Source organism: Ruditapes philippinarum, unplaced genomic scaffold (genome assembly GCF_026571515.1).
Source record: "Ruditapes philippinarum isolate M1 unplaced genomic scaffold, ASM2657151v2 ctg4184_1_1_1_1, whole genome shotgun sequence".
Taxonomy (NCBI): Eukaryota; Metazoa; Mollusca; class Bivalvia; order Venerida; family Veneridae; genus Ruditapes; species Ruditapes philippinarum.
In genome coordinates this window covers 53,560-74,907 of record NW_026853368.1, presented here as the reverse complement: position 1 = coordinate 74,907, position 21,348 = coordinate 53,560, and the positions used below count along the sequence as shown (strand labels likewise).

The window sequence follows — 21,348 nt, the reverse complement described above, 5'->3', positions numbered from 1 at the left end:
GAAGCATAGACAACCATTGCCACATAGTAATATCAGGAACACATATACCTCTACGTATACCTGATTTGGCTTGAGACATTATCTAGATGGCTATATGTTATATCTTAAACACCAGTCTTGACAGGTACCAGACTTGGCTAGAAACATTGTTAAAGATTGCTACGTGAAATATCAAGACCGCCTATCTCTATTTGCACCAGATTTGAAAGAAGACACTGTCAAAGATTGCCACATGAAATATCTAGAATGCATATCTCTATATATACCAGATTTGGCTGGATACATTGTCAAAGATTGCTATATGGAATATCAAGAAAGGAAATTTCTATATGTACCAGATTCGATAGGAGACATTGTCAAATATTGCTACATGAAATATCTAGAACGCCTATCTCCATATATACCAGATTTGGCTGGATACACTATCAAAGATTGCCACATTAAATATCTAGAACGCCTATCGATATATGTACCAAATTTGGCTGGGGACATTGTCAAAAATTGCTACATGGAATACCTAGAACGCCTATCTCTTAAGGCATCATGTTTGACTAGTGACGTTTTCAAAGATTGCTACATGAAATGTTAAGAGCGCATATCTCTATATGTACCAGATTTGAAAGGAGACAGTGTCAAAGATTGCCACATGAAATATATAGAACGCATATCTCTGTATGTACCAGATTTGGCTGGGGAAATTGTCAAAGAATGCTACATGATATATCTAGAATGCATATTTCAAAAGGCAAAATATTTGACTGGAGACACTGTCAAAGATTGCCACATACAATATCAGAAACACATATCTAAAAATGTATTAGATTGGAAAGGAGACATTGTCAAAGATTGCCACAAGTTATTTCTAAAACAATAGTCCATACAGAATGATATCAGATTTGCTTCGAGAAATTGTCAAAGGTTGCCACATGAAATATTTGGAATTTCAATCTCTATATGTACCAAATTTCATTAGCGATACTGTCAAATAATTCCTAATGAAACATGTACAACTCTAATCTGTACGGGAACCAGATTTTGATGGAAACATAGCCAAACATTGCCTCAAGAACACATTCCTAGATACATGCACCGGATTTGGCTTGAGACATTATCTAGATGGCTACATGTTATATCTAATACGCCAGTCTTTACTGGTACCAGATTTGGCTCGAAACATTGTCGATGATTCCTACATGAAATAGCAAGACCGCCTATCTCTATATGTCCTAGATTTGAAAGGAAACATTGTCAAAGGTTGCCAGATGAAATATCTAGGACGGATATCTCTATATGAACCAGATTTGGCTGGATACATTGTCAAAGACTGCCACATTAAATATCAAAAACACATATCTCTATATGTACCAGATTTGACAGGATACTTTGTCAAAGATTGCCACATGAAATATTTAGAACGCATATCTCAGTATGTACCAGGATTTGGCTGGAGACATTGTCAAAGATTGCGACGTGAAATATCTAGAATGCATTTTGCAAAAGGAAAAATATTTGACTCGAGAGACGGTCAAAACTATTAGATATCAGAAAAGCATATCTGCAAATGTACCAGATTGGACTGGAGACATTTTTAAAGATTTACACAAGTTACGTCTAAAATAAGATTCCATAAAAGTACCAAGTTTGACTGGAGACATTGTCATAGATTGTCACATGAAAACTTTAAAACGCCTATCTCTAAAGGCATCAGGTTTGACTAGAGACATTGTCAAGATTGCCACAAGAAATATCTAGAACGGCTATCTCTAAAGGCATCATATTTGACTAGAGACCTTTTGAAAGATTGCTTCATGAAATATCAGGAACGCATATCTCTATATGTACCAGATTTGACAGGAGACATTGTCAAATATTGCTACATGAAATATATATAACGCCTATCTCTAAAGGCACCAAATTTTACTGGAGTCATCGTCAAAGATTGCCACATGAAATATCAAGATCGCATATCTCAATATTTGGCTAGAGAGATTGCCAAAGATTGCCACAATAAATAATATACAACTGCTATCTTTACAGGTACCTGATTTGTCTATTTATATTGTCAAAGATTGACACATTAAATATCAAGACTGCATATCTTTACATATTCTAGATTTCACTGGAGATATTTCAAAGATTGCCACATTCATTATCGGGAACGCCTGCCTCAAAAGGTGCCTGATTTGCCTGGAGACATTGTCAAAGATTGCCACATTAAATCTATACATCTGCTATCTTTACAGGTACCTGATTTGTCTAGATATATTGTCAAAGATTGACACATTAAATACCAAGATTGCACATCTCTATATGTTTTAGATTTCACAGGAGATATTGCAAAGACTGCCACATTCATTTTCGGAAACGCCTACCTGAAAAGATGTCAGATGTGCCCGGAGACATTGTCAAAATTTGCCGAAATTCAATCTCTATATGTACCACATTTCACTGGCGACACTGCCAAAGATTGCAACTTACAATATCTACAACCTCAATGTGTACGGGAACTAGATTTGGCTAGAGACATGTCAAATATTGCCACATAAAAATATCAAGAAAATACCTCTACATGTACCGGATTTCGCTTGAGACATTATCTAGAATGTCACATGTGATATCTAAAACGCCAGTCTCAAAATAAACCAGATTTGGCTGGACACATTGTCAAAGACTAACACATAAAATATTTAGATGGCCTGCCTTTAAAGGAAACCAGATTTGACTGGAAATACTGTCAGAAATTGCCACATGAAATATATGCAACATCTATCTCTAAAGGCACAAGGTTTGACTGGAAACATTGCCAAAGATTGCCACATCAAATTTCTCGATCGCCTATTTCTACATGTACTAGATTTGGCTTGAGAATGATTGCAACATAAAAAAATAGAAAGCAACAACTTTCACTAGAGACAGCTTCAAAGATTGCCACATTAAATATTAAGAAGGTGTATCTCTAAATATACCAGATTTAACCACAGTTATTGCCAAAGATAGCCACATGGAATATCTAGAACGCCTTTCTCTGTAGGCACAAGGTTTGACTGGAGACATGGTCAAAGATTGCCACATGAAATACCTGGAGCGTCAATGTCCATATGTACCACATTTCAGTGACGACACTTCCAAATATTGCCACATGAAATATCTAGATCGCCTATTTCTACATGTATTAGATTTGGCTGGTGATATTGTCAATGATTACAACACAAAATATCTAGAATGCATGTTTCTAAAAGAAACATATTTGACTTGAGACACTGTCAATGATTGCCAAATAAAATATCAAGAAGGCGTATCTCTTAATTTAACCAGGAGTTATTGCCAACGATTGCCACATGTTATATCTTAAACTCAGGTAGCATATTAGGCTGGATACATTCCCTAAGACACATAAAACATAAAGAACGCATATCTTTACACATACTAGATTTGGCTTGAGACATTATCATAGATTGCTCATGAAATATAGAGAACGTCTATCCCTACAGTCACCAGATATGGCAGCAGAGATTGTCAAAGATTGCCATATGAAATATTTAGAACTATTTTCTCTACAAGTACCAGATTTGACAAGAGAAATTGTGAAAGAATGCCATATTAAATATCAAGAACGCATATCTCTACATATTCTAGATTTCGATGGAGATATTTCAAAGATTGCTGCATGAAATATCTAGAACCTTGCCTCAAAAGGTGCCAGATTTACCTGAAAACAATGTCAAATATTGCCACATGAAATATCTAGAACGCCTATATCTAAAGGCACCAGGTTTGCCTGGAGACATAGTCTAACATTGCCACATAAAACATCAAGAATACATAGCTGTACATGTATCAGATTTTGGCTGCAGATATTTTCAAAGATTGCCAAATAAAGTATCTAAAATTTCTATATTTTCAGGCACTGAGACTGGAGACTTTGTAAAAGATTGCCATATATTACATCAAGAACGCATATCTCTACATGTACCAGATTTGGCATGAGATATTATCATGGATTGCTAATGAAATATATAGAACGTCCCTACAACAGGTACTGTTGATTGCGCTGGAGATATTGTCAAAGTTTGCTACATGAAACATTTAGAACGTCTTTTTCTTTGGGCACCAGATTTGACTGGATACATTGTCAAAAAATGCCACACGAAATATCTAAAACGCCTGTCTCAAAAGCCACCAGATTAGCCAATTTCCACTGAATCAAGGGCAATAACTCTGTCAATGCTGACTATTTTATTTATTTGTAAAATATGATATTACAATATGCTGGTAAACAATTGTATTATTCGTAATGAAAACATGATAATTTGAAGATAAATTTATAGGTTATTTCAGTCTTATTCATGAACATACAAGAAATACATTTACATATCAATATTCAACATTAAAATGTAAAGTACTTGATCAATCTATTACAAATTTATAGGTGACGTATTTTATTTTACAAATCAATAAACCTTTCTAACCTCTTACATCTACCTATCTATACAATTCATAGTCTATTCTTTCTTTCTTTAGCACTTTATTTCATCTTTTTAGCACTAGCAACATAATCTTCTTTTGTACATTACTATGTAATAACGCGTAAGCCGGCAATAAATGTGCCTTTAAATGTAACTAGAACTTCTTTAAATGTGACTTTATTACCCCTGCCAACAAATTGATAGTTAACACTATGACCAACTTACCTGGAGTTGACTAAAGCGAAAAGAAAATTACAAACAGACCGACAAAACAATGTGTCTTGCACATCTTGAAACCATCTAAACGGCATACAAGTATATTTGGAAAATGTTTTCTCAAAACATGAAAAAGTATTTTGCGACACAAACTTACAATACTGCATCTATATTATGTTATATAGTGACGGAAATACCAGAACATATGTTCCAAACAGATCGACGAAAATATATGTGTCTTGCACATTTTACGTACAAACTAAATTTGAAAATGATTGATGAAAACCTGTATGAGTAGTTGGTGACACAAACTTACACAGCAGTTTCATTATGTTATATGGTAACGGAAATGGCGTAACGTAAATTACAAAACCGAGTGAAAATAAATGAGTCTTGCACATATTCATCCCATTTACAAGACATATTCCAAATCTGAATATGTTTGCTCAAAAACTGTGGGAGAAATTTGTGAAATAAACTTGTAGCGAAAATGTATTATGTTGTTCGATAACACAAAAGACGGTAACGTAATTACAAATTAAGCATTAAATATATGGCCTGCACACCTTCAACCCACCTGAAAGACATATACTAAATTTTAAAATGTTTGCTAGAGAACTGTAGGAGTAGTTCGCCTCAAATCTTACTTAGTCTGTGCCTATATTACGTTATTTTAGCAACGTGAATAATGTAATGTTAGTTATAAACAGTATAATGATAAGTGTGACTTGCACATATTTAACAATGATCTACAAGTCATATACAAAATTTGAAAATGTTTCCTAAAAAAATGTGTGTTCGTGACACAAACGGAAGGACGGACGTCCGGCCAGATTGGAATAAGGGGCCATTTCTATTGTTTAATAGAGGGCAAAGAGCCACTTATTCGTTTGTTACGGAATGAACTTTTGTTCTTTTGTGTTCTGTTTACAGTTAAGTCATCCCCCACCTCTTTTCGGTAGCCCGGAAGGACGGAGGGTAAACTTATAGTCACCTCTGGTAAAACCATTTATATAACAAGAACTGTCGGAGGACAGTAACGCTCGACTATTCGAAAATTTGGCACAAGGGTGTTTCATTGAGAATAATAATGCTTACCTATATGAATACATAAAATTGTCTGAAAAGGTACAAACCCTTCAAGTTTCAATACATTCCCTTCAGTAGTTATGGAGATACAAGCTTACACACAAAAACTTAACCAAGAATTTATGAATCGAAAAAGGGGCATAATTATGCGAAAAAGTAAATCAGAGTTATGGGACTTGTGCCAATCATCTTAGATAATCACAGACAACAAGAGTGTGAAGTTTCAATCCATTCCCTTCAGTAGTTATGGAGATACCAGCTTACACGCAAAAACTTAACCAAGAATTTCTAAGTAAAAAAAGGGGCATAATTATGCAAAAAAGCAAATCAGAGTTATGGGCCTTGTGCCAATCATCTTAGATAATCACAGAGACCAAGTGTGTGAAGTTTCAATCTATTCCCTTCATTAGTTATGGAGATACAAGCTTACATACAAAAACTTAACCAAGAATTTCTAAGTCAAAAAAGGGGCATAATTATGCAAAAAAGCAAACCAGAGTTATGGGACTTGTGCCATTCATCTAACATAATCACAGAGAACAAGTGTTTGAAGTTTCAATCCATTCCCTTCAGTAGTTATGGTGATACCAGCTTACACGGAAAAACTTAACCAAGAATTTCTAAGTCGAAAAAGGGGCATAATTATGTAAAAAAGCAAATCAGAGTTATGGGACTTGTGCGAATCATCTTAGATAATCACAGAGAACAAGTGTGTGAAGTTTCAATCCATTCCCTTCAGTAGTTATGGAGATACCAGCTTACATACAAAAACTTAACCAAGAATTTCAGGAACAGGAACGCCGACGCCGACAAATAGGTGACTGCATTAGCTCGATTATTCTGCGAATAGTCGAGCTAAAAATGACCTTTTATTTGTTTGCAAATTAACAAACGAACTTTAAAAATCCCTGTTCATTTATGTTTTGGAATTAACCGAATTCACAAATGATTTTATTTTCAAAACTTAATTAATCATTATCATTATAACAATATTTAGATTTAAAAAATAATTTAGATGCCCGAATGAAAAAAATCCAACTGTTTTTAAATATCAATTTCTATGCTTATAACACAATTTACGCAAGCACAATGCACGTTCAAACACAAATGAATACCAGTTTATATGAGAGAATAACGCTATAAAACTATCTGATAATTTAGTGGTAGCACACCTTCACAACGATCCCTTCACCAAAATGACAACGATTGCAAAAAGTGACACCCCATTTTTACCGGTGAAGACACAGCTGACAGTGTTACCGTAACACCGTTAACACGTGTTTTTTCCCGCCATAATTTCGAAGGGCGAAGTTTGGTACTAAATTTCGCATGTATTAAATTTCGCTAGTCTCTCATGCGATAATTAGCGCCCTTCAAGGCGATAATTATCGCGTGAGAAACACACAACATACGAAAATTAAGACGATAATTATCGAGGCGAAATTGTTAAATTTCGCTAGTATAAGTGTCTCTGGTCTTTTGAAAGGGCGATAATTATCGCGTGAGAGACTAGCGAAATTTAAGACATGCGAAATTCAGTACTAAATTTCGCCCTTTAGAGGCGATAATTATCGCGTGTTACTAGCGAAATGTTGTGAACGAAATTTGATTCCGTTCTTGAGTAATTCTTTCGTTTTCGCTCTCTCCTTTGGGTCCTTCAAAATTTCAATCCAGTAATTGCGACAAATTTCCTGTAAGTTTATGGCATTGAATGTTTTTAACCAAATGTCGATTGTTATGTTCTGGATCAAATCTTTTTTAATATGTTCAAATCCTAGTTCCCCTAGGCATTTAAGAATTCTTGTAATTCTGTCACGATTGTGCTCAGATCTGAAAATACAAAGAAATCAATTGAGTACATGATCATCATTATTATCATTATTATCATCAGCAATTTGCATGAAAAATATTATTGTGTGCCTTGAGACTACTTTTACATTGGTTGTAATGAATCCTCGTCTGCTTTTAATTAGAAACCAACTAATTTGGACGGTATGATTATTCAAGTGATTCAATATTGTAATTTTAGTCAGGCAAGAAATATTATTGAAATTAACGAGTGATCATAACGGTAGGTCTTAATATTGTAATTTATTCTTCATCATACATGTATCAATATTTTCATAAAATTACTTAGACCTCTATCAACATTTAGTTTTTTAAGAAATATTTTGTAGAATTTTGTAAGCATATCTAGTATATACATTTCAATCTTTTGTTTGTGGCAATATTTGATGTAGAAACAATGTAGACCAATCTACAAAATAGTCTTTACTATCGCAAGCAATTTGTTTTCACAACATCGGGTTTTAAATGAAAACTGCGACAAAGCTATCCTTATTGTTATAGAATTCGAATGTGTCCTTTTTACGCATTTTGAACATTACTAGTATCAGCCAAAATATTTTGAAAAGCAAAATATCACTTGTTTAGATGTTCCATTCTTTCTTTATAATTAGCCTTTGTCCTAACCAAAGTCGTTCCATATGTACCAACTAGTTGCATTCCATAAAAATCTAACATCATCTTGTACGATAGTAAAAGTCTATCTTGCGCCTCCTTACAATCACGAATTTTCTGTAGTAAGATAAATTTGTTTTAATAGATGTCAATATAAAATGACGTGATTCTTTTAATGATCATTATCCCCCGCCGATGGAATCGGGAGGGGGATATAGTTTTGGCGTTGTCCGTCCGTCCGTCCGAATTTCGTTTCCGGAGTAGTTCTCTGCAACTACTGGCATGGAATTCAACGAAACTTTATGGGAATCATCAATATCAAGAGGAGATGCGCATCTGACCGTCCGTCCGTCCGTCCATCCGTCCGTCCGTCCGTCCGTCCGAATTTCGTCCGATTTTCGTTTCCGGAGTAGTTCTCTGCAACTACTGGCTGGAATTCAACGACTTAATGGGAATCATCAATATCAAGAGGAGATGCGCATCTGACCGTCAGTCCGTCCGTCCGTCCATCCGTCCGTCCGTCCGAACTTCGTTTCCGGAGTAGTTCTTTGCAACTACTGGCTGGAATTCAACGAAACTTTATGGAAATCATCAATATCAAGAGGAGATGCGCATATCGTCAGCCTGTTTCGGTCAGACCCTTTAACTCAGAGTTATGGCCCTTGATAAGTTATGTAGAATGCATATAGAGTAAAATTTTGTTTCCGGAGTAGTTCTCTGCAACTACTGGCTGGAATTCAACGAAACTTTAGGGGAATCATCAATATCAAGAGGAGATGGGCATATCGTCGGCTTGTTCTGGTCAGACACTTTAACTCAGAGTTATGGCCCTTGCTTAGTTATGTAGTAAGCATATAGAGTAAAAATCGTTTCCGGAGTAGTTCTCTGCAACTACTGGCTGGAATTCAACGAAACTTTATGGGAATAATCAATACCAAGAGGAGATGCGCATATCGTCGGCTTGTTCCGGTCAGACACTTTAACTCAGAGTTATGGCCCTTGATTAGTTATGCAATATGCAGATGGAGTAAAAATCGTTTCCGGTGTAGTTCTCTGCAACTACTGGCTGGAATTCAACGAAACTTTATGGGAATCATCAATATCAAGAGGAGATGCGCATATCGTCGGCTTGTTTCGGTCAGACACTTTAACTCAGAGTTATGGCCTTTGATTAGTTATGTAGTATGCATATAGAGTAAAAATCGTTTCCGCACTACTTCTCTGCAACTACTGGCTGGAATTCAACGAAACTTTATGGGAACCTTCAATACCAAGAGGAGATGCGCATATCGTCGGCTTGTTCCGGTCAGACACTTTAACTCAGAGTTATGGCCCTTGATTAGTTATGCAGTATCCATATAGAAAAATAGTTGTTTCCTCGCTACTTCTCTGCTACTACTGGCTGGAATTCAATGAAACTTTATGGGATACTAAGAGGATATATGCATATAGTCGCCTTGTTCCAGTCAGATACTTATAACTCAGATTTATGGCCCTTGATTAGTTATGTAGTATGCATACATCTCATTGGCATTTCCAGATTTTACTATTTAACACAAAGTTATGGCCCTGTTATTGCCCTGAATATTTATCAAGTTCAAAGAATATTACTGTTTATGCCATGATTAATATATAAATAAAGCCTTATGTCTTCAGTTGTTGTGTTAATAATAACCAGTACTCGGCGGGGGATATAAATTCAACGAATTTGCTTGTTCCTTATAAGAGCTTTGTTATATTCTTATCTTACTTCGTTACTACCTCTGAACTGAAGCTAATATAAATGACAGGGCAACATCAAATATTTAGTTAAACATCCAAATCAATGTTTTGAGGTCGATTATACTATCAAGAAAAAGAAAGTAATGTTGGATTGAGGCGTTACCTTGTGGTAAAATCTATTTTCAAACATAAATTTATATAAAACTACATTGCATACCTGTATTTCATGAGGAAAAAGTTCCTGGGAGTGTCTGTTACAACTCTTTTCTCTTATTGGAAACAACCTATTAGTATAAATAAATATATCAAAAAACTGTTCCTGCTCATTTATAAAAAAAATGAATTAGAAAATATAATAGCAGTATGAGTCGTGTGAATTTTTCTTATTTTCCTCAACAATATTTTCGTAGTATGTGACATCAAATTCATAAGTGTAAAAGGATAAATATTGAAATTGAAATATACGTTTATAGGCCCGATATATCGGCGAAATAAACGCTACACCAACACCACTTTTATGCAGACTATTAAGAGAAAATGGACCATCACGTTCTGTGAGTAAAATAGTCACATTTGATAACAAGTAGAGATTTTGATGCTAAAGCATCAAGTGACTCAAGTCGCCGGAAAGAAAAATGATTGTATTATCATAAATATAAGAAAATATAAGTTTAATGGTTCAAGTACAAAAATAAGAGGAACAATTAGTTGAGTAATGTTTGCCACTGAGGCTTGTAAGGCAAGTGCTATGCTGGTAATTCGTCTTGTTATTGTACTTTATACATATACTGTTGTACCATACATTGAAATCCGTATAGGTTACTACTTCAGATTCAGTTAATTACCGACAAATAATTACCGATCATCGAATATTTGCAAAGTGACTATGAAAATATATATGTTTAATTATTTCATGAAACAATACAATTTTACTGTAAAAGTGTTGTACATCATTATTTTGTGCTATAGAAAAAATATATAATTTAGTTGAAATCAATACATGTATTCCCATCGTTACATACGATATATAAAATTAGCGTTTAATTGCCTTTCAGTGCGATAAACCATCAACACAAAGATAGTTTATTATTTTTTTCTATGTATCTAATACGATTCCGGACCCCTAACGTCATACCGTTTTAGAAACCTGCGTGATGGAAACCGACGGAATATACCGAAATCAACGATTACCATTATACATTTCAATAATGTGCCTCTTAAGCATAAAATTATTTTGGGATGTTCAACCTTAACCAAACTATTGAACTTTCTTGTCGAAAGTTTGACAGAAAGGGCCAAGTTTAACCCTTTACCAAGAAGAAAGGAAAAGGTTTTGAAAATTTATTTTGAATGTGTAAAATATGAGTAAAACAGGTTTTTCTAATGATATAAAGTATGAAACTGATTAATGAAAAATAACTTATGTAATTATCTGTACAAAATTACAATGATAAGCATCTTATCAGCTACCACACCTTTTGCCAACCATTAACAAGTTACCTGTATGTCTTATCAGCAATCTGTTACTATTAATAGATTTTATAACGATATACAACATATATAAACATGTAGTCACGTGGTTCTTACGAAAAGACCAGGGAGAATTTGTTTATAATTAGATAAAATAGTGTAATATAATGTCTCATTAAATGTAAACAACCAAATAATTTTAAAGTGTCATTTCAAATATCATTCATGATTTATATATTATAAAATAGCAATGCTTGACACATAGAAAAAAGTAAAAGTATCCCTTATATTCAATGACTGATCCTCAGGGATACGTTATTGATTCAAAATTGTAAAGTTGCTTTTTCAGATGTCAATATGTGCATATTTCATTTCAATGAGCAAAGTTATCATATGTTTGAATTTTTGAGATAACTGAAAAATAATTGTTGTCTTTAATTGTTCAATGATTGATATGCTTTTATTTTCAGATTTTAAGGACTTCTCCTACCATAGTTATAATATTAAACTGGCGACTAATTACGTGCTGTAACGGACTAACTTACCACTGCATATAGTTTCGATCTTCCTCTAATCTTTTATAATCACCCCACCATTCTTTATGAATAGTATCAATGTAATCACCTGTAACATAATTATGGTTTTATTTATCTAATTTACAAAAATAGACTGATAAACATACATTGAAATGCATGTAATTTTTTGATATTTTTTATTTTTTGAAGTTTAATTCGATGTAGCTCCCCGTACAAGCAACACCATGTTTAAATATTTGTCTAGTCCTCAATGATTATCAATACGAATCCTTTACATGTAAAGTTTTTAACTGTTATTATACCCCCAAAACGAAGTTTGGGTGGGGGTATATAGGAGACACCCGGTGGTCGGTCGGTCCAGACGTCCGTTGCATTTTCCTTGTCCGGAGCATAACTTGAAGACTAATGGTTGGAATTTAATTCAACTTCATACAATGGTCAAGCACATATAGAGGAAGTGCAGTGCACAAGAACCATAACTATATCTTCACTAATTACAGAGTTTTGCCCTTTGTTACTTTTCCTTGTCCTGAGCATAACTTGAAAACTACTTGTTTGAATTTAAAACAACTCCATACAATGGTCAAACACATTGAGAGAAAGTGCAGTGCACAAGAACCATACTTTCATCATGCCTCATTATAGAGTTATTGCCCTTTGTTACTTTTCCTTGTCCGGGGCATAACTTGAAAACTACTAGTTGAAATTCAAAACAACTTCATACAATCATCAGGCACATTAAGAGGAAGTGCAGTGCACAAGTTCATAACTCTGTCTAGAGCAATTATTGAGTTACTGCCCTTTGTTTGTTTTCTTGTCGAGAGCATAACTTGAAAAGTACTATTTGGAATTCAATACAATTTCATACAATGGTCAAGTATATTGAGAGGAAGCGCAGTGCACAGAAACCATAACTTTTTCTTGACTACTAGTTGGAATTCAATACAACTTCATACAATGGCCAAGTGAAATATGAGGAAGTGCATTGTACAATAACTATAACTTCATCTTCAGTATTTGTAGAGTTATTGCCCTTTGTTCCTTAACCTTGTCCGGTGCATAACTTAACACTAATGATTATAATTCAACGCAACTTCATACAATGGTCAAGCGCAATGAGAGGAAGTGCAGTGCTCACGAAGCGTTACTCTTTCTGGACTTATTACAGAGTAATTCAATAAAACTTCATCAATGGTCAACCATATTGTAAGGAAATGCAACATACAAAAACCACAACTATCTTTAATTGCCCACATGTGTCCATAACTCTATTTCAATTCTTGAACAAGGTATTCTGTTACCTGTAACTTCCTCATTTCTGAAGCAGTCTTGCGGGGATATTAATCACATTTAGTGATAGTTCTAGTTTTTTTTTAATTCTTTAAGACGATTTCATTAAATATAACAGATGTTACTTTCTCCATTATTACTTTAAACAAACTTCATTAAAGTAAATAATTCATTTTGTATCAGTTAAAATTATAACAGACATTACATCAATGTAAGAGCTGTTTTGCTTTTAAAAATTGGAATGAATATTAAATTGCTTCATATTAGATTATGGTCGATACGTTTTCAGCGGAAATGATGATAATGTTTAATTGTTGAGACACATTCGAGACAAGGAGCAACGCAAAGTCTAACTGCTATATAGTTTCTTTGTTGTCTTTAGCATACGCTATTTCAGTTCGTGACAAAACATTATACAATTAATAACACGGACCTAATAATCAATTTCAAATTCAATTAGTTGAAGATTGGTACAATGTTTTCATGTGGACAGAAAGTCAACTTGCATATAACCATTTTGTAAAGCAAAATCTTCCGCTAAATAGAAGCAATCTTTAAAAAATGTTTGAATAATAGTGTTCTTAACAACCACAAATCAAAAAATTACCATTAGGTCGTGAAGGAATCTCGTTCATGAAGAATTTGTAATTTTCGTCCATATTAAGATCGTCTTCTTGCTCCTGACAAATATTTACATAATGTGATTTCAGAGTAACAATATTCATGGTAGTAACGTCTTAGTGATAGATTAAAATTACAATACTTACTTATTCTTATTAAGTGACATACATAGAGTAAAAATGTGATGAATTAGAATGAAATAAGTTTCAAATGTTTGGTTAATAATGAAGTTATTGTTTTGAATAAAGGTGAATAAATGTAACACAAATTTCGTGATGAATGTGTCATTATAAGAGTCTATAATTCCACATTTTGATATTTATTTATACTTATTAGGTGGCATATATGTAGTAAAAAGAATGAGAATAAAATTAGCTTAAATGTTTTGTAAATAAGTAAGTAATGAGTCATTATAATAGTTTATAATTCCATCTTTTGATATAATGTAAATAGTTCCGAAAAACTCAGCTTCCGTTTATGTACTTGTGTAATTTGTGTAATGGATTTGTCCTATGAATTTAAAACAGCTTATTCACAGTTACGGGATTGAAAATTTAAACAACCAACAATAACGAGCGTTGTAAGGGTGCCTAGATGGGCTGGTGGGCCTTACTTTACTTTGGCAAGGGCTAATCACTTTCGTTAACAACAGGTTGAAGGTTAAACACATCGAAGTATCTATCAACGTGGTTATTAACATTTAATCTTAGCGATTCACAAATCTTAAATAAAACAGTAATACGGTAAAAATGCTTACAGGGTATCCGTTTATATATTGTTGAATGTCCTCTGCATATATTCCCTGTGAACATTAATAAAGACAATGTAAAAACTAAGAAGTTAGGTTTTTAATGAGTTAAGGTACATTACAATGTTTAAATGTGTTGGATGTTATTTTTTCAGTTCCTATAAAACATATAAAACAAGTACACATATATATATATTGTAATACCTTAAATATAATTAAAACGATGTTAACTTCTTTGCCAGAAAAAAGCTCAAACAAGTTGAATAAAATAGCCAAAAAAAATGTTTCGTTTGATTTGATTCATAAACATAAGAGTGTATTAAATATAGAAACCCAATAGTTTCTTTTGTCAAATTTATCGTTATCATTTTGATAAACATCATTCTCATAAAATTCATTCCGATATAATTTATAATATATTCTTCATTAGTAAACAGAAACAAAATAATATAAATTCTATTATCAATTTTAAACAGAAACAAAATTAATACTTAAATATAAAATAATTACTTAAATAGCCCTACGGTATTACAATAATCATTTAACATACTTCAAGAACGTGTCCATCTCTTTCAATTCCAATCTCTTTTGGCAAAGTATCAATCGTTTGTTGAAATTGCGGTTCATCACCTTGATGTGAAAATTATGTGAAAGTGTTGCACATTACTATGTTTTATTCAATATCACTAAAATGGTGGTTTCAAACATTAATTTTGTAGCTTAAATTTCAATCGGAAAGGGTCTCTTGCATGATTATACTTCTTTGTCGGATAAATTGCAATGGGTTTAAAATCATTCTTTCATTTTAAAGAAGGCAAAATAATAATCACTGATTGTGTGTTATCAAGTAATTTATTTCATGTAGTATGGATTCAATCTGTTAAGTTTAATTCATAAGTATTTAGACGTAATATATAAATTTTCAAGCTGGTGTTCAGATAGTATTTTGTATTCTAGTCTAAGACTTGGGTTATCAAAATAGAAATGAGACATTGAATGCATTAGATTCATTTAAAGTTGAAATGAATTGTTAAAATAATAGTGTTATTGCCAACCAAGTTTCAACAAAACAATAATTACCATTTGGTCGTGAATGAATCTCGTCCATGAAGAATTTGTCATTTTCGTCCAGATTACTGTCGTCTTCTTTTTCCTGACAAACATTTATATTATCTTATTTCAAAGTAACAATTTTCGTGGTCTTAGTAAGAGATTAGAAATACAATACTCACTTATTCTTATTTAGTGGCATACAGGTAGTAAATATGTAATGAATTACAATTGAATTGGTTTCAAATGTTAGGTTAATAATGAAGTAATTGTTTTAAATAAAGGAAACAAAAATTTCATGATGAATGAGTTATTATAATAGTCTATAATTCCACCATTTGATGTAATGTAACTAGTTTCCGAAAGAAGTCAGCTTCCATTTAGGTACTTAACCTGTTAAATTTGTGCAATGACTATGTCCAGCAGACCATTAACGGTTAAGGGATTACAATTAAAATTCACCAGTAATAACGAGCATTATAAGGGTGCCTTGATTAGCAGAAGGGCCTGACTTTACTTTGACAAAGGCTAATTACTTTCAGTAACAACAGGTTTAAGCTTGAACACACCAAAGTATCTATCAACGTGGTTGTTAACATTTTATCTTAGCGATTCACAAATCAAGAATAAAGCAGTTATTCGGTTAAAATGCTTACAGTGTTTCCGTTTATATATTGTTGAATGTCATCCTCTGCATATTTACTCTGTAAACATGAATTAAGACAATGTAAGAACTAATTAGTGTAATCTTTTAATGATTTAAGGTACATTATAATGTTTAAATGTGTTGGATGTTATGTGTTCAGTTCCTATAAAACAAGTACACATCTATATATTTTGTAACACCTTGAATATAATCAAAACGATGTTTACTTTTTTTGCCAGAAAAAATGCTCAAACAAGTTAAATAAAATAGAAAAAAAGAATGTTTGGTTTGATTTGAATTATTAGCGGAATATAAAATTGCATTTAATATTATCAAATCTGGAAAAAAAAACAATAATTTCTTTTGTCAAATTTATGTTATTATTTTGATAAACAACATCCTCATAAATTCATTTCGATATAATTAATAATATTTTCTTTATTAGTATACAGAAACAAAATTATTACCTAAATATAAAATAATTACTTAAATAACCCTACGGTTTTACAATAATCATTCAAACATACTTCAATCTGACTTTGATTAGAAATGTGTCCACCTCTTTCATTTCCAATCTCTTCTGGCAAAGTATCAATCGTTTGTTGAAATTGAGGTTCATCACCTTGATGTGCAAATCATATGAAAGTGTTACACATTATTTTATTCAATATCACTAAAATGGTGGTTTCTAACATGAATTTTATATTTTAATTTTCAATCGGAAAGGGTTTCTCACATGATTATACTATTTTGTCGGATAAATTGCAAGGGGTATAATATTTTTTCTTTCATTTTAAAGAAGGAAAAATAATAATCACTGATTGTCTTATTAATGATTTTTTTAATAGAAGTATGGTTTCAGTCTGCGAAGTTTAATTCATAAGTGTTTAGACGTTAAATATTAAGTTATATATAAAGTCTCAAGCTTGTGTTCAAATAATATTTTGTAAGCTAGTCTCAAAATTTGATTATTAAAACAGAAATAGGACATTTAGTGCAAAGGCTTTCTTTGAAATTCAACAAAACTAAAATCAATATGTATAACTAATTGGTTGGTAAATGTAAAATATATTACGACTTTCTTCAACCACGCTTGTGCATTCTTTCAGAGTTTCATTCTCATTTTTATACCTTTGGACCTAATGTATAAAAACAAAATAAATATATAAATTTGATTGGTATTTAAGGTTTGAAAACCGAGTGAAAGTTTATTAAATCCCTTATTCTAAATTAAAGTTTTTTGCCGCGAGTACTTAGTTATTCATTATATTAATTATGCCTCAACACTGTTGTTAAATCCTGGAGTAACATAAAATTACCACATTGTTTATACAAATATAACATCAATTTCTGTTTATTCTAACTTATTCAATATTTTTCAATTCGTCGTAGTAAAAACGTTACAACATCTAACACTGAATGCATAGTTCGTGTTTATCATTATCATTAACTGAGCTTCTAAGATATTGCTACAAAAAATACAATACATAATTAGTTTTTTAATTGTGATATGTATTGAAATGAATGAAAATTATTATTGAAAATTGCCATGCATACTTCTATCCTTGTTGGGTTTTTTTCAAAAGGTTTACCATCTTTAAGCATATGAATTATTTACCTCAATTTCTTTTACTATCTTTTCTTTTTCCAACTTTCTTACTTTATTTTGGAGATGTACTATTGTTTTAGCTGCTTCTTCTTTATCTTTCTTTAACCGAATTAACTGAACTTCCTGTTGGATTATATAAACGTTTAGATGCTTGTTTGTCTGTCTTCAAGCACACCTCTTTTTAAATGTATAGATGTATCAATACACAGAGTAATAATCGTGAAGATAACTAAGCAACCCCATTAAACAACATTTATGATCTAACGAATTCATTGGGTTGTGAATATTTCATGAGTTAAGGAGACAGATAAGCTTCCAATTAAGTCTGCAAACATTCCCACTTATTCTGGTTTTAAACAAACATGAAATTGTATGACGTACATAAATGCGAAGGTAATTCGCTAAAATCTACAAATCATAAATCATGCTCTTATTTATTAGAAGTAACAATATACAGTGGACAATAAAACTTGAGTTCTGGCACCAATTTCTGCTAAAAGCAAATTATTAGCTATTTAATAGCTGTGTCATTGACGACTGTTCACAAAAATTAACATTGTACATATACAATTCTGAAAGTAAAAACAAAAATAGATGGATATTGCAGAACAGGTATGATTGATGTATAATGAAAGCATAGACTATCAAAAACATTTTTGATTTTGAAAAAAGATTAACTTTAATCATCGATTCCGAATCATGTCATCGATATACCGAGAAAATAAAGTAATTGGAAAGTTTAATAGATTGTAAAGAATACTTTTAAATTACTTGTTTTACTAGTCTATAAAATGGTCAAATATAAATGACATTTTATGTACACGCTAGATAAATATATTAACGTACAAATTACTAAGATTCTCTATCCATAGTACAATCGTGTATTAAACTCTATAGGTTAATCGCTTTCTTTTACATATATCAGGACTTCTCACCTCTAATTTTTTACTTTCCAGTTCTTTGTCCAAATTGTTAATTTTGTCTACCATTTCTTCAGGCTCTAGTCTTTCTATTTCTTTCTATAACAAAACAATATGTATGAAATCGTGTAAAGAATGTTTAAGAAATATGCAAAGGGAGTCATACCATGCGCGCGGATCCTCAAAATTCTGATATCCCGAACACTTTTAACCGTAATTTTGAACAAAACCGAGTCATGTAAAGCAATTAGAATAGATTTAAATTCAATTTCTTTTGCAAATAAGATGTCCTTACTACTAGTTTTAATATTTCAAATGCCTTAATTCCAGCTGTGTTAAACTTTCCGTTTAATTGACAATGTCTCAATTTCTGTAACATTTAAACATCGGATGAATGCAGTATCCAGAATCAAAATCGCATTCTACGCGAAATAATGACGAGACTTATGTGAAGGCGTTTGATCAGTAAGGACATCTTCTTTGCAATAGGAATTAAATTTAAATATATTCTGATTCTGCTCTACAGGACTCTTTTTTGTTCAAAATACCGATTGAAAAAGTGTTCGCGGTATCAGAATTTTTGGGGATGCGCTCGCATGGTATGACCCTGTTGTATATAGGATAGCTGTTTTCTTAATGGTTTTATCCCAACAAATATCTTCTTTAAATACAAGCTTGGTTTCATTGCATCTAAAGTATGTGAATTCTTTTAAGATGTGTAAATACAATATGCATTCAGAGAAATTAATGTTATTCATTTATTTTGTACCACAGATTAACACACTTCAGAATTGATCCTGAAACTGATTACTAATACCAACTGATTCTTTTTCATTGTCATGAATATCTTAGCCAAAATATCAGCCAAAAAATCATGGGTTAAATATAGAATAAAACATACAATAAAACGTTAAATATAATTTACATACTTTAACTTCTTGAAGATTTTGTCCTGTATGTTGCTGGAGGACATCCAATTTTTTAAAGTCCTCGCTTTCTTTATCACACTCTGCTTTATCTAGTTCTATCGTTACACTCTTCTGTTCAAATACTTCTTTAATTTTTGACTTGTACTCGGCTTGTTTATATACCAATCCCTCGTTTGCTGTTATCTATTATAGAAAAAAAAGAACTAAAATTACCATGTAGTTAACATTCTCTCACATAATTATGCAACTTGCCATGATATATATTTCCAATGTTTTCTACGTAACAATGACTTGACAGGTTATGTGAGTTTGTGATTTATTATTTCTAGAGCTCTAAGCAACATTGAATTCGAAATAGCACTGAAATGATCGGGCAGGATAACATAGTATCAAATGAACAGATTATAAATAACATTTTGACATCAAAAGAGCATTGGAAAGTCTAAAAAAGTATAAATAACACTTTCATTAAAGTTTTTATCCTTAAGCTATAGAATAATATATTCATACTTAAATTTCAGATTAAAAAATCGCACATATTGTCTAATTAAGATGTTCGAGCAATTCTTGCTGTAAAAAGAATTTCATAAACCACCACCAGACACATACCCCGAAACCTCCAATATTTTCAAGTATATCTAGTACACGTTTACTGGTGCGCAATTGTTCGTCATCCGTAATATTTTTATATAGCTCATCAGCAACAGTTTTCGCCTCTTTAACCTTGGCTCGAATTGTTTTGCTTTCTTCAGATTGACACTTTATAACAAAGTCTTTCTTTGCAATCTACAATCCAAACTATTTCATTACAACGTATTAAGTATTTCTATTAAAATATCATGCATTTGAAGAAAGATGCGTTTCTACACCATGAACAAACTACTTGAACCTAGAAACGTGGGAAGACACGTTCTGCTAAAAACTAAATTATTGATACTTTTCTCAAAAATCAATATTTTGAAAGTTATTTATATTTAAAGATTTTATACAAAAAAATTGATAAATGATGTCTTTTTAATAAGACAAAATATCTAACAGTACAAAGATAAACATATTTAAACAAAAATAAGTATTCTGTGATTAAAATGGCAGGCTACTATTAAATTTGAAATTCATATAATACAAGGATTGTCCAACAAAGTCGTTGACAATGACAGTAAAATAAGAAATATCACGTATGCCCCTAAAATAACTTTGCTCAAGGGCATCTCCGTCAATTTGGCGTAAATTAAACATATTTAAAATTATTTTAAGAAAAAATATTTAGTAAATATATGCACAATATTATATTATTTCAAGATAAAATTATAGTAATGATATGCACAAAATATTAAAGCACTCATATCGATCTTAGGTGTGCATTCGCTGCCCATGCAAAATATCGACATTCCATTAATCTAAAAAAACTTTCTTCAAAACAGAGGTTAGTGGCCGATGACGTTCGAAACTCTGCTTGATGTTATTACGTTGACATTTACTGTACGCCTGACACTTTATGACTTAAGTTAAAGGACATCGCAAGGCATATATGTATGTTTACATGTTTATAGTGCTTCTTTAACTTCATACATTCCTT

The 21,348-nt window shown here is 32.1% G+C and overlaps 1 protein-coding gene across 6 annotated transcripts in view; it reads right to left on the bottom strand.

The window, feature by feature from the left end:
• Positions 1-5,849: 5,849 nt before the first annotated feature.
• LOC132736653 (opioid growth factor receptor-like protein 1) overlaps positions 5,850-21,348 on the bottom strand; it is a 33,479-nt gene continuing 17,980 nt past the window's right edge. For 5 of the 6 annotated variants that reach the window (XM_060723834.1, XM_060723836.1, XM_060723839.1 and 2 more), the window contains 15 exons: positions 20,382-20,558; positions 19,773-19,955; positions 18,859-18,942; positions 17,933-18,046; positions 17,390-17,453; positions 16,842-16,936; positions 16,325-16,372; positions 15,699-15,771; positions 15,169-15,248; positions 14,628-14,672; positions 13,857-13,929; positions 11,969-12,047; positions 10,171-10,237; positions 8,197-8,348; positions 5,850-7,601 (listed from right to left, as the gene is read on the bottom strand). In XM_060723834.1, the coding sequence (XP_060579817.1) occupies positions 7,340-7,601; positions 8,197-8,348; positions 10,171-10,237; positions 11,969-12,047; positions 13,857-13,929; positions 14,628-14,672; positions 15,169-15,248; positions 15,699-15,771; positions 16,325-16,372; positions 16,842-16,936; positions 17,390-17,453; positions 17,933-18,046; positions 18,859-18,942; positions 19,773-19,955; positions 20,382-20,558 (1,596 nt within the window). In that variant the 3' untranslated portion in view covers positions 5,850-7,339. The remainder of the gene's footprint in view (positions 7,602-8,196; positions 8,349-10,170; positions 10,238-11,968; positions 12,048-13,856; positions 13,930-14,627; positions 14,673-15,168; positions 15,249-15,698; positions 15,772-16,324; positions 16,373-16,841; positions 16,937-17,389; positions 17,454-17,932; positions 18,047-18,858; positions 18,943-19,772; positions 19,956-20,381; positions 20,559-21,348) is intronic. The other variant, XM_060723838.1, reaches the window with a different exon arrangement.